This window comes from Megascapheus bottae, unplaced genomic scaffold (genome assembly GCF_031878675.1).
Source record: "Megascapheus bottae isolate mThoBot1 unplaced genomic scaffold, mThoBot2.hap1 H_1, whole genome shotgun sequence".
In the NCBI taxonomy this organism is placed as follows: Eukaryota; Metazoa; Chordata; class Mammalia; order Rodentia; family Geomyidae; genus Megascapheus; species Megascapheus bottae.
The window spans coordinates 1,352,211-1,367,111 of NW_028327858.1; the positions used below are offsets into that span (position 1 = coordinate 1,352,211).

General features: G+C 38.5%; 1 protein-coding gene across 2 annotated transcripts in view; it reads right to left on the bottom strand.

Moving 5' to 3' along the window:
• LOC150038975 (acyl-CoA:lysophosphatidylglycerol acyltransferase 1-like) overlaps positions 1–14,901 on the bottom strand; it is a 58,415-nt gene that overhangs the window by 8,375 nt on the left and 35,139 nt on the right. For both annotated transcript variants that reach the window (XM_090328159.1, XM_090328158.1), the window contains 3 exons: positions 12,567–12,662; positions 10,230–10,503; positions 5,574–5,700 (listed from right to left, as the gene is read on the bottom strand). In XM_090328159.1, the coding sequence (XP_090184285.1) occupies positions 5,574–5,700; positions 10,230–10,503; positions 12,567–12,662 (497 nt within the window). The remainder of the gene's footprint in view (positions 1–5,573; positions 5,701–10,229; positions 10,504–12,566; positions 12,663–14,901) is intronic.

Genomic DNA, 14,901 nt, shown 5'->3' on the forward strand with positions numbered 1-14,901 from the left:
CTGAGGCTCAAGTGGTAGAGCTCTAGCCTTGAGAAAGTCCAAGGACAGTGCTCAGGCCCTGAGCTCAAGCCCAGGACTGGCAAAAAAAAAAAGAAAAATCTAGAAGTGGTGCTGTGGCTCAAGTGGCAGAGCTCTAGCCTTGAGAAAGCCCAGGGACAGTGCTCAGGCACTGAGTTCAAGCCCTAGGACTGGCCCAAAAAAATGAGTTAAGATTAACAATTAGAAGCATTTTAAACTAAGTAACACTGCATATTATTTTCAAAAAATCAAAGTATACTATAAGATAGACAATGAACAAGCAACTTCCCTATTCCTTCCTTCCCAGATCCTTGTATCTCAGATAGAGTCCCACTAACTTCTAACAGCATCTTTTGCTGCTTCCATCTAGTTTATGAACATGAATTACTTGGGCTTTCTCAAGGCTGGCCCTCTACCACTTGAGCCACAGTGCTGCTTTCAGCTTTCTCTGTGTATGTGGTACCAGGGAATTAAACCTAAGACTTTATGCATGCTAGGTGATGCTCCTGTCCCAAGTGTTACTATTTCGAGATGATTACAGTGCAAATGTGCTCACTGATTCCTGCTCTGGAAGATAAGTGTCTAGCCGGGCATGGTGGCACATGCCTGTAATCCTAGCTTCTCAGGAGGCTGAGACCTGAGGATTGAGGTTCAAAGCCAGCCTGGGCACTAAAGTCTGTGACTCTTATCTCCAATTAACCACCAGAAAACTGGAAGTGGCACTGTGGCTCAAGGGGTAGGCATTAGCCTTGAGCTGAAAAGCTTAGTGACAACCTTCCAGGCCCAGAGTTCAAGCCCTATGACTGTCCAAAAAAACAAAAAAACAAGTATTTGCTTATCTTCCACCATTTCTTCTCTTTTCCATTACTCTTCCTTCTCTCTTCATCAATTAAAGCTTCCTTCTCTTTACCTGACTTTAACTGTAGCCTCTCTGTATATCACTTTTATAATAATAAATTTTTAAAAGTTATACTGGGCACAATCCTAGCTACGCAGAAAGCTGAGACCTGAGGATCTCGGTTCAAAGCCAGCCCAGGCACAAAAGACCTTGAGACTCTTATCTCTGGAAGTGGTGCTGTGGCTCAACATGGTAGAGCACTAGCCTTGAGCTGAAGAGTTCAGGGACAGTGCCCAGGCCAGGAGTTCAAGCCCCACAACTGACAAAAAAAAGAAAAAAAAAAAGAAAGAAAGAAAAGGAACAAGAACTGTAAGATCATATTGGGCTTAGGGGACAAGAACAACTTAAAAGAGGGAAAGAGGGAATTAATCCTGCAGATTTCTAAAGGAAGGCTCTTTGTAGAGGAAACAGAAAGCACCAAGTCCCTTGAGGTAGGAATGTGTTCAGTAACAGCAAGAAAACCAGTGCAACCAAAGGGAGGTAAGTAGGAGTGGGCATGAAGTCAGAAGGAAGCAAAGGGGCCTTCCACAGCACTGTAAGATTCCCAGTTTAGACGAAGAGGCCACAGCAAGATTGCCAGCCTAACACACTGACACAAGCTGACTTAGAATGCAAACGGATTACTTTAGATACTATGTGGGAAATAGATGCTAGAGGAGCAAAAGTTAAAACTAGGTGAGGTATTAGGACAAAATACAGTCTTCTTGGAACAGGCTAGAAGTGGTGGTAGCTACAAACAGTATGAAAAGAAGTGGTCAGACCTTTGAGTTTAAAACCCAAAGGATTGTATAGTGAACCAATTAAGCACCCAAAAAGCTGAAAGTGGAACTGTGGCTCAAGTGGTAGAGCAGTAGCCTTGAGCAAAAAATGCTCAGGGACAGTATCCAGGCTGAGTTCAAGCGCCAGGACCAACACACACACACACATCTACTGCAGCTTTTCATTTATCTTTAGTCCCTCAAATGAATTTTATAACTATTGTGTCAAGTTTCCTAGAACCATCCTAGAATTACATTAAAATTACAGATTCATTTGGAGTAACTAAACTATTTATAATTTTGAGTTTTCCCCTCTACAAATAGTAAAATTTCCATATTTTATGTTTTAATATTTTACATAATACCCAATGACAAATGAAATGATGTTCAAGTTTTACTTCAAAATAATCCAGTTGGCCAAGACATGTGAAAGGGGATCAATGTATGTGAATTAATGCACTTTCTATCTGGCAAATATCATGTAACCCTTTTACTAATTACAATAAAAAAATGCAAAAAAAAATAATCCAGTTGGTTCTAGGCAATAAAAGAGAAATATACTTGAGGCTTCATATATAGACTCATTACAATTAATTAAAACCTTGGAGCAAATATGTCAAAATGTTAATATGTACATACACTATCTAGGCAGTGAGCGTATTTGTCTTAAAATATATTTAGATATTTCTTCCCTGAATTAATACCCCCAAGTAGAAAAGTAAATTCTTGCCTCAAGTGCCTAATTAAATACCCTCTCCAAAGTATTTCTGCCATCAAATCAGAAATGACAACAATGCCTCTGCTTTTGGTCATCTATCTATGCCACTACACTTAAGACTGCATTTTTTCTCAAATTTATAAAAAATAAAAGCATCATCTTCTCTAATCTACTGTCCCAATTTGGAATGGTGCAGACACTCTCCTTATTTCAAGGAGAGAAATTAAAGTTCCTTTTACCCCAGTGGGAACTCTTGCCTACAACTAAAATCTAATCATGTTTAATTTGCTGGTTATTTAACAGCAGTGTACTGTGTCTACTACTTATTTAGTAGTAATAAACTATCTTCCAGTTTAACTAAAATAAAAAGGGAGAGGGGAAGGGAAAGTTATTTCTTCTCAAATGTTTTCCATAGTTAAACCTTAATTCCCCTTTTAAAACTTTACACCTCCCTCTCTCCCTCCTGTTTTTTAGGTTTTCTTTTTTTTTTTCTGTCAGTTGTGTGACTTGAACTCTGGACCTGGGTATTGTCCCTGAGCTCTTCAGCTCAAGGCTACCGCCCTATCCCCTGAGCCACAGCACCACTTCCCTGTTTTTTAGCTTTTTGACACAGGGTCTCACTACTATAGCAGGCTGACCTTGAACTCTAGATCCTCCTGGCCTTGAACTCAATCCTCTTGCCTCAGTCACAATGTCTTACAAATTCCTGAAAGAAAAGGAAAGTATATTTCCTCACCTGTCCCATAAGTCCTAGGGTATGCATATAAATAGCTGGGTATAACGTGTAATTTTAATGAAATTTTCAGAGTATTATTCCATACCTTAATTTAATTTTCACAAACCAAACACAACAAAGCTTTTTCTTTTTTAAATCTGTATTCTATCAATAACATTTTTATAAAGAAACATACTTCTGTGAAGCTTCTTTTTAATCATTAGAAGTATTATTCTATATCAAATCAAACAGTTCTCATTCTCTATCAACAATATAGTTTTGTTCTCTAAGATATAAATTATTTATTTTTAGGACATGAATAATTTTGAAAATACAGTGAATGCTATGAGCCTTCTTTGTGAAAAATACCACATTATATACAAAAGTTTGCAAATCAATTCAGTGAAAAGGTTCTGAGAGCTATCTATGAGCCCAATGGTAAAGAACCTCTGTTTCAAGTGAATTTAAAAGTCTTATCCTTATTCCTGTTAATTTTTCTAAAAATAGGTCAGTTCTTCAGTTTTTAAGATCCTTCATCATTTATTTTTTTTCTGATTATCTTCAAGTAAATTCCTTCTACTTCCTAACAGCCCAGGCAAAAAAGTCCATGAAACTCTTATCTTCAACTAAGCACCAAAAGAAATTCAGAAGTGGAGCTGTGGTTTTAGTAGTAGAGCACTAGCCTTGAGCAAAAAAAAGCTCAGGGACAGCACCTAGGCCCCAAGTTTAAGCCCCAGGACAGGGCATATGCACACCCAAAAAAAAAAAAAAAGGAAAGTAGGGTTAACTATAACCGAATGTCTGTATACTAGAGTGTTTTCTTCTTAGTTTCAGTTCCTCAGGGTACAGTTTGTTAGGAATATCATGTACATCCAATACAAATGTAATCTGCCTATATGGTAAGCATATCCGGTTACCATGTAACCCTAGCTTGGACATTAATATTGAACTTTACTAATTATAACTTAAGTATCTAAGGTTAGGTATGTTTCATATACAAGAAATAAAACTATTCCTAGAGCAATTCTTCCAGGGTCTAGTGTATCACCTTATATATAGTAATATTCAATAACTTAAGAAAAACACACAACATTCATGGAATAGATTCAAAGCAGTCCGAAGAAGTACACTCTTACAACTTGGTGTAGTGGCTCATGCCAATAATCCTACCTACTCCAGAGGCTAAGCTTGGGAAGATTATGGTTCAAAATCAGTCCAGGCAAAGAAGCTGTGAGACTCCTATCTTAACCAATAAAAATCTAGGAGTGGTAGTGTACATTTTTGATCTCATCTAGGTGGGAAGCAAAATAAGGAAGAATGCAGTCCAAGCCAGCCCAAGTAAAAAGCAAGATCCTATTCAAAGAATAACAAAAGCAAAAAGGGCCAAGGATGTGGCTCAGGTGGTAGAGTATCTGCCTAGCAAGCATGAAGCCCCGAGCATACCACAAAAAAAGGGGGGGGGGGAGGGAGAGAATTACACTCTAATTTGGAAGTTTAAATCAAACAGTAGAATCAGCTGTAATTTTACAGCCATCTATCATACATCAAAAGTCCAAACTTTAGTATTTGCTTTTTTTTTTCTTGCTGTTAGTACTCAGGCTTGAACTCAAGACCTAGGTGCTATCTGTCCCATAGACATTTTGTGCAAAGCTGGCTCTCTACCATTTGAGCCATAGCTTTACTTCTAGCTTTTTGGTAATTAATTGGAGAAAAATCTTCTTACCTGGGCTGGCTTCAAACTGCAATGCTCAGCTCTCAACCTTCTGGGTAGCTAAAATTATAGGCGTGAGCCACCAATGCCTGACTAGTGTTTACTTTTAAGTCACAAAATTTAAGTTCTAAGTCTTTTCAACTGTACACTTATATTTATATATAAGTATTCTTCCAACTCTATACTTAGAGAATGCTGATTAAACACACAAAACACATAAGAAAACAAGCTGGCCATTTGCTAACAATGGCTATGCAATTTGAGCAAGTTTCCTCTTGTCTTGAAGTATCCTTTATGGCTACTGTTATCTTCCTTGGGACTAATTCCTCACATTTTAAATTAGTTACTATGCTGAAGTGTGTGACAAGGAGATGAAAGCAAAATGGACTATACAAGCCTTATCCATATCATGCTTTAATATGAATAACTTCAGAGATTTACAGGAAACTCTCTCCAAAAATGTACATTAAAAAAATCTCAAGATGTTAGCAAGAATATTCAATAAATATTTGCAGAGGATCGTTTTTAGAGAACTGTATTATTCAGTGAGTGAAAACTACTTCAAATGTTTAAAATTAAAGATTCAGCATAAGAGTAATTTTTATTCCTGTAACATGAACCATGAAATGTGATTCAAGCTAACAAGCGCAAGATCCCAAGTTCAAACTCCAGTACAACAAAAATAATTAAAACCTTCATACTGTCCTGAGGTAGTATGGCTGGATATATACTGAGTACTGATGAAGAATTCTTACCTGTAGTGTACATGTGTGACTGTTGGTTTCCTGTACCCAAGGATCCAGGTTTGAATATCTAGAGGCTCAGCTTTGGGATAAGCTATGGTTGTATCTATTATCCACTGGAGGCCTGTTGATTTGCTCTCTGAGAACAAATTAAAAAAATTATTTAAGGTAGGATCAGATTTTATGTTATGTGTGGCAGATGATATGGTATATATTATTTGAACAGCACGAAGTTAAAAGTTTCCATGAGACATTTATCTCCAATTAGCCACTCAAAAAATGGAAGTGGGGGCCGAGAGTTTGGCCTAGTGGTAGAGTGCTTGCCTAGCATGCATGAAGACCCGGGTTCAATTCCTCGGTACCACATACATAGAAAAAAGCCAGAAATGGTGTTGTGGCTCAAGTGGTAGAGCTCTAGCCTTGAGAAAACCCAAGGACAGTGCTCAGGCCCTGAGCTCAAGCCCAGGACTGGCAAAAAAACAAAAACAAAAACTGTAAGTGGCACTGCAGCTCAAATGATAAAATGTTAGCCTTGAGCACAAAGAAGCTTAGGGATAGTGCCCAGGCCCTGAGTTCAAGTCCCAGAACTGACCAAAACAAAAAACAAACAGAAAATTTAAAAAAAATCTCTTATTTGCAAGCCTAAATCTAAATGAACATCAAGAACCAATGAAACATTATTTTTACTTTGATACATTAAAATCTGGCCATAAGTTCTTTAAAGATTTTAGAACAAGATTCCAAAGGAAGTAAAATAACTTTTAAAAAGTTAAAAAAAAAAAAAAAAAGGGAGGGGGGGAGTGAGCAGGAGCATAGCCTAGTGGTAGAGTGCTTGCCTAGCATGCACAAAGCCCTGGGTTCAATTACTCAATACCACATACACAGAAAAAGCCAGAAGTGGTGCTGTGGCTCAAGTGGTAGAGCCCTAACCTTCATAAAGCCCAAGAACAGTGCCCAGGTCATGAGTTCAAGCCACAGGACTGGCAAAAACAAACAAGCAAGCAAACAAACAAAAAACTCTTAATTAAACTCATTTAAAAGTAACTTGCTGGGGAGGAGGGGCACATGACTGTAATTCCAGCACTATGTGGGAAGACTGTGAGTTCAAGGTTAGCCTGGAAGACATAGCAAGACTGTCTCATCTCAAAAGAAAACAAACAAATCATAATCTGTACCATTAAAGGAATAGATTCTGTGTAAACATTTTTATATATTCTGGATAAAGGATACTAATTATCTCTGACATACATTAAGGAAAAAAACCCAACAAGATGGATGGAGAGAAGAGTAGAAAGAAATGTGAAGCAAATAAAGCAATTTCTTATAGAACTTAGTTAGGAAAGCTGGGCATGGTAGCTCATGCCTGTAATCCTAGCTATTCAGGAGGCTGAGATCTGAGGATTGCAGTTCAAAGGCAGTTTGAGCACTAAAATGTCCATGAAACTCTTATGTCTAATTAACCACCAGAAAACTGGAAGTAGTGCTGTGGCTCAAGGGGTAGGGTGGTAGCCATCAGTGAAGAGCTCTGGGACAGCTCCCAGCCCCAGAGTTCAAGTCCCACCACCAACAACAAAAGAAAAAGAATTTAGTTGGGCAGCTCATAGATAGTCACTGTAAATTTTTTTTTTTTTTTTTTTTTTTTTTTTTTTGCCAGTCCTGGGCTTGAGCTCAGGGCCTGAGCACTGTCCTTGGACTTTCTCAAGGCTAGACCTCTACCACTTGAGCACCACTTCTGGCTTTTTTGTATATATGTGGTTCCAAGGAATCGAACCCAGGTCTTTGTGCATGCTAGGCAAGCACTTTAACCATGAGGCCAAACTCCCGGCCGTCACTGTAAATTTTTTAAGTTTTATGTGAAAACTTTCATAATAAAGTAATGAAGGAAACCTTCATAGTTCAATTTAATATGTGATGAACTATACATTAAACACACAAAAAATACTAATGCATCTAAAATTAACCAGAGAGGATTTAACTGTATGTTACATGCATCACGTAGTAAAAGAAGTGAAAAATTATGGTTTGTATTTACAGGGGATAAAGCACTAGTTCAGGCTGAAAAATATGAGAGACTCTAATCTCCAATAAACTACTCAGAAAAAGTTAGAAATGGCACTGTGGCTCAAGCAGTAGAGTACTAGCCTTGAGCAAAAGATGCTCAGTGACAGCACCCCCAAAAAAGCCCTGAGTTCAAGCCCCAAGACTGGCAAACGAACACACACAAAAACACTAGAAAATATGAACAATAAGGAAAACAGAATACAGATTATCAAAATAGAAAGAAGAAAGTAGTCTAATACAGGTCAAACTTCAGAAATAATTATGACCTTTTCTAAACAGTTACAATTTTAAAAAATTAAGGAAGCATAAACAATAAAGCACTTTGCTTGGGTTATAAAGAGAAAGTGTCTTTCTCGAAAAGAGAACCATCTTTCTTTATTTCTAAACAATTGGTATGACATTTGCCCCTCCTTTGAGACCTGGAACAGCACAAGGTCAAGGTAGTGACCAACAGACTATTAAGACAACAGTTAGCCTTAGTGGGATTAATTCTGCTTGAAAGACCTTTGCTTTCAGCTTTGGCTTGGCAACTGCCAGCGTCTCTCCATCCATTCTGAACTTTCCTTTTCTATTAAAAGACTCTTTCAATTTGGCTTTTTAATGGATGATGAAAGATAGTTGACTGCCAAGCAGTTTCTTGAAAAAAAAAAAAAAACAAGTGAACAGAAAAACTCAGTGCAATCTAATGCGCATTATGTTTACACACTCTGTCATCTTTTAAAAAGATATTTCCAAAAGTCAATTTTTCAATCTTTATTTTATTCAAAGAATATTAAAATAATAAATGTGACTAGAGAAAAAGGCCTGCTAATTATTATTCAGCTTCTGAATTTGTAATTTTCCCCTAGATTTCTATAGTGGTAGTGGCTTTCAGCTTGCTTAGAAGATTCACACAATTGATACAAACACCTTCTGCAAACCTTCACAAGACAATTTTGTCTTTTTATGGCTGCCTACATACTCTTTGTCATAAAAGGAATTACTTTTAAAAATGGGAAACTCAACAAGGTGCTACTTACTGGATTACTCATATAAATCTACCTATTCTCAAGACTCAGATGTTGAGAATCTCAGCCTGGGTAACTGAGTCAGGGAGACATACCACCAATTAACAAGCAAAAGCAGTCGGGCCTTGGTGGCTCATGCTTGTAATCCTAACTACCTACCCAGGAAGCTAATATCTGAGGATCTTGGTCAAAGCCAGCCCGGTCTCTAGTCTGTGAAACTCTTATCTCCGATTATCCACCAGAAAACTGGAAGTGGGTGAGCCCAGGCCCACAGTTCAAGCCCACAATCGACCAAAAAAAAAAAAAAAAGCAAACCCAAGACCGAAAGCATGGCTCAAGTGATAAAGTACCAGCCAAATAAGCAAGCCGAGCAGCTTAAGGCCTCGAATTCAAGTCCTGGTACCAGAAAATTAAAAAAAAAGAAACTCAAGAAGTACTAAAAACAAGGGCAACATCCATAATGCAACAACTCAGAAACAATCAATGCCAACACTGTTACTATCTTTTTTACTGCCATATAGTGTATAGCCTTTGTTAACAGCTTCACAAGAGTCGTGTGTTTCCCACCTTACTAACAATACAGCAAAAGCATTTTGCTGAGCCAATAAAAACTCTCCAAAATCATCATTGTAGTGATGTTGTATTCCATAGAACAGGTATTTAATAATTACTTATCCATTCTCCCTCTCATCATTTCTATTACAACAAATGCTGTGATAAATTTCAATTTGCAATGAAATAGCAAATCCATTTTTAAAAACACTTTAAAAAATGTCAAACTACATTCAATTTATTCCTTACTAAAAGCAAACAAACACCAGGAAGGTTTTTTTTTCTTTCTTTTTTGCCAGTCCTGGGTTTGAGCTCAGGGCCTAAGCACTATCCTTAGGCTTTCTCAAGGCTAGAGCTCTACCATTTGAGCCTCAGCACCACTTCTGGCTTTTCCCGGCTCTTCATGCATGCTAGGCAAGTACTCTGCCACTAGGCCAAACTCCCGGCCCCAAAACCAGGAAGCTTTAAAAGAAAAAAATTGACCAGTGAGGCTGGGAGCAAAGCCTAGTGGTAGAGTGCTTGACTATCATGCATGAAGCTCCAGGTTTGATTTCTTGGTACCACATACACAGAAAAAGCGGAAAGTGGCAGAGCACTAGCCTTGAGCACAACCTGTCCAAAGACAGTGCCCAGGCCCTCAGTTCAAGCTCCAGGCCAAAAAGAAAAAACAATTATTAAAAAAAAATGTACCATTACTGTGATAGTTTTTTCCAACAATTTATTTTTGTTTTTCTTTTAACTTAGCAATTTCAATTCTAGGCAACTGTGCCACACAAAGAATTTCATAACATATCTTTATATTTCTAGGAAGGTTTAATTTGCAGTGAAATTTATCCTAAGGAAAGATATGTGGGCAGGTAAGACACCTTTGACTATAAACATTTCTGTATTAGTTGAACAAATTATTGTAAGCACAGACGAATTGTTTCATCTTCCTGAGTATTACTTCTATTTGATAAAAATGATCTTTAAAAACCAATTACACATTCTGGAACTCCAGAATAACCTACAATTCCTATAAGGTTTGAAATGCTAAAAGCCATCATACCTAATTGTTTGGCATCTCCTCCTGCTGGACTTCCATTCTCCTGTCGCGCTACCAGTGCACTCAGAATAATTTGTGTGGCCCCAAACCTTGGCAAAGTGACGTGTGTAAGAAATGGCAAGTTGTTCTTCTTTGCAAATGCCTGACTCGTTTCTCGCCTCTTCCTGAGGAAGCCCCCTTCGGGGAACAAAACAATCCACTTTCGATCTCTGCTCCTGTACTTATTTTCTAGGTGCTTCCTGAGAAGAAGCAGTTGCTGGTCACGATGAGATTTGCCCTAGAAGGTACATGTACATAGTAAGGACAGGTACCTCTGAAACTGAAATGCTGAAAAATTAAGTAGAAATAGTGGCTTCTAAAATCCAACAATAGGATAGAACAGTGACACAACACACACATACCCTTCTCTTTGTGACTCCAGTGGTAAAACGAGAGACATTATTAGTGATTCAACCAATCTTTGTTTCTGAAAGCAAAGCAATTTGCTCATTCACCAACATAGTGATGGAATGCCTACTATCTGAGAAGCATAGCGGGTAAATCTAGGGTGTAAATTCAGTTGGTGACATGTATTGGGAAGAAAAGAGGGTTAAGAGGGTTGGGACAAGCTGCTGCAAGGAGGTGACAATTGAGCAAGATTCTGCTACTGTGAGAAAATATGAAGATAAGAGGCAGAATATTCCAAATGACAAGAACAAAAAAGAGATGAAGGCCCAGCGGTGGGAACAGACTTGGAATGTTCAAAGAACAGTACACTAAAGCCAATGTGGCTGAAGGCATGCACAAAGTAGTTACTGAGAGAATATGACATTGCAGAGGGAGATAGAGGCCAAATAAAAATGGACTTGTCATAAGTAAGACGTTTCAGATGCAAAATCTGTAGTTTGGAACCAGGAAGTATCATAATCTAAACTAATCTCTTAGCAGGCTAAGTTCTAATGCTTTTGTTGTTGTTGTTGTTAGTTGTGGGGCTGAACCCTGGGCCTGGGCATTGTCCCTGAGCTCTTCAGCTCAAGGCTACTGCCTTAACCCTTGAGCCAAAGCACCAATTCCAGTTTTCTTGTGGTTAATTGGAGATAAGAGTACCCAGGCTGGCTTTGAACCTTGATCCTCAGATCTCAGCCCCCTGAGTAGCTAGGATTACAGGCATGGGCCACCAGGCCCTGCTAGTGCTGCTGCTTTTTCTTACCCTAAACTATTTCTCATGTTTGGGATCCTTCTTTTTTTGTTTTGTTTTTGTTGTTGTTGTTTTTTTTGTTGGTTGGTCATAGGACTTGAACTCTGGGCCTGGGTGTTGTCCCTGAGCTCTGCAGCTCAAGGCTACTGTCCTACCCCTTGAGCCACAGTGCCACTTCCAGTTTTCTACTGGTTAGCTAGAGATAAGAGTTTCATGGACTTTAGTGCCCAGAATGGCTTTGAACTGTGATCCTCAGATCTCAGCTTCCTGAGTAACTAAGATTACAGGTGTGAGCCACCGAGCCTGGTTGTTGGGACCCTTCTTAATCTATTTTCATCCATAAATCCACTTACCCTCTTTAAAATTTATGCCAAATATGATCTTCTGCAATGTTTTTTCTGGGTTCACAGAAACCTGGTATACTTTCACTAGTATGAATTTCCAAACATTTCCTATTATTATTACTTATTTTTATATGTAATGAGCTCCCTACTAGTAGTTAATATATCTTCTACATCATATGATAAAGCTTTGCAACTAAAAAAAAATAATAATAATGTAATAACAATGGTTGGGGCCGGGAGTTTGGCCTAGTGGTAGAGTGCTTGCCTAGCATGCACAAAGACCTAGGTTCGATAGCTCAGTACCACATACATAGAAAAAAAGCCAGAAATGGTGCAGAGGCTCAAGTGGTAGAGCTCTATCCTTGAGAAAGTCCAAGGACAGTGCTTAGGCCCTGAGCTCAAGCCCAGGACTGGCAAAAAAAAAAAAAAAAAAAGGTTATCCTGACAAAATGATGATGATGTAGTTTGCAAGCACTATTCTTTCTGAGTGCTTTATCTAATTCCCAAAATCTGTGGGGATTTGCTACCTGTTACTTCCAAGTGAAAAATGAAACTTTGACTCTTTGAGTAACATGCCCAATTCATATAGCTAAAAAGATGAAGAGCAGGAATGTCACAGATTTTTGGCAAGGGCATTATAAGGGTCTTATTACTTAGGTATTCTTAAATTCATGCTGAAATAAATGTTTAAGAGACAAAGACTCAAAGGCAGAGCTCTAAGACACCAGAACTGGCTCTGCTGTCTTGTTATGCCTCATTTCAAAATCAGTAATCAGTTTGACCAAGCTATCACTGAAGGAAAATATATTAAGCACTTACTTGTCTTATAAAGAAGTCCCCATGAATTAGCGAAACAATTCCAAAGTTTGTATACTTAAAAATGTGATCCATCAGCCACATCATTTGTGCAACAACCTAAAATGTTCAAAAGAGATAATTAACTATTGGACAAAGAGCGTCAACTTTAAGTTTGAAATATAATTATCTAGACATTTTTCTCTTTTTATTTTTGCTGGTCCTGAGGTTTGAATTCTGGGACTGGATGTTGTCTCTGAGCTTTTTTTGCTCAAGGCTAGCTGTTTACCACTTATGCCGCAGTGGTACTATTAGCTTTTTCTGAGTAGTTTATTAGAGATAAGAGTCTCATAGACGTTTCTGCGTAGGCTGGCTTCAAACCATGATCCTCAGATTTCAGCCTCCTGAGTAGCTAGGATTATAAATGTGAGCCACTGGTACCTGACTCAGATATATTCTTCTTAGACTTTTTTTTTTTTTTTTTGTCAGTCATAGGGCTTGAACTCTGGGTCTGGGCACTGTCCATGAGCTGTTTAGCTCAAGGCTATACTCTACCACTAGAGTCACAGCACCACTTCCAGTTTTCTGGTGGTTAATTGGAGATAATAGTCTCACGGGAAATGTGGCTTAGTGGTAGAGTGCTTGCCTAGCATGCAGGAAGCCCTGGGTTCGATTCCCCAGTACCACATAAACAGAAAATGTTGGAAGTGGCACTGAGGCCTAACTGATAACAGTGCTAACCTTGAGCAAAGAGAAGATTACGGACAGTGCCCTGAGTTCAAGCCCCAGGACTGACAGGAAGAAAAAAGACAGAGAAGGAAAGACAAGTGACTTAAGACTTTCGTCATTTGCTTTAGGAGCTGGGAGTTTGGCCTAGTTGGTAGAGTGCTTGCCTAGCATGCACGAAGACCTGGGTTTAATTCCTCCATACCACATACATAGAAAAAGCTAGAAGTGGTGCTGTGGCTTCAAGCGCTAGCCTTGAAGAAAGCCCAATGACAGTGCTCAGGCCCTGGGTTCAAGACTAGGAATGGCAAAAACAACAAGAGTCTCATGGACTTTCCTGCCTGGATTGCTTTGAATAGGGATCCTCAGATCTCAGCCTCCTGAGTAGCTAAGAGTACAGGTGTGAGCCACCACACCCAGCTCAGATATATTCTCAATGACTAAATACGTTAAATCTAATAAACACACATATCACTATATAACAAGCCAAGATGAATTAACTTTTTATTTTTTGGCCAGTCCAGGGGCTTGTACTCTGGGCCTGAGCACTGTCCTAGGGCTTTCTCAGGGATAGAGCTCTACCACTTGAGCCACAGCACCACTTCTGGCTTTTTTTTTTTGTATGGGGTAACAAGAAATCGAAATTCCCAGCACAAATTAGCTTCTTAAATATAGACTTAAGGGGCCGGGAGTTTGGCCTAGTGGTTAAAGTGCTTGCCTAGCATGCACGAAGACCTGGGTTTGATTCCTTGGTACCACATACATACAAAAAAAAGTCGGAAGGGGTGCTGAGGCTCAAGTGGTAGAGCTCTAGCCTTGAGAAAGTACAAGGACAGCGCTCAGGCCCTGAGCTCAAGCCCAGGACTGGCAAATAAATAAATAAATAAAGACAAGATTTCAAATCTGTTTTACCTAAATGAAGTTTATGAAATCATATTGAATCAATACAAATAAATGGTTAATGTTAACAAAGTTTATACACTTAATTAGTAAGCACTAAAACTTTATAAAAATGTGAACGTACCTTAATGGCTAAGATATAAAAAGTTACTGTTCAAAATTTTAAAAAATTATAAAATAATTTAATAGGATGATTCATATGTTCTATTACGCTATAAAGAATAGTTATTTGGGCCAGGAGTTTGGCCTAGTGGTAGAGTGCTTGCCTAGCATGCACAAAGACCTGGGTTTGATTCCTCTGTACCACATACATAGTAAAAAGCCGGAAGTGGTGCTGAGGCTCAAGTGGTAGAGCTCTATCCTTGAGAAAGTTCAAGGGCAGTGCTCAGGCCCTGAGCCCTAGCCCACGACTGGCAAAAAAAAAAAAAGAATAGTTATTTGTGTGTGGAAATCCATACGCTTGCTGGTGTATTTATAATGTCTCAGGCCTTAAACACAATCCATTGCTGACAAGATTCTCATTGTAAGACCAGAAGACTTCCTATCAAGCAAATTTTAAAATTCAAAGTACAAACAGGATCTAATCAATGAAGTGACTAATTGTTATTTCCTGCTGAGGAAAATAACAAGGAAATCCTTATTATAAGCCTTAAAGTAAAAGCTATAAGTTCATTGTAAAATGCAATGAGTTTTACTTTGGCATCCCTTGGGAATTATAAATGTAAACACCATC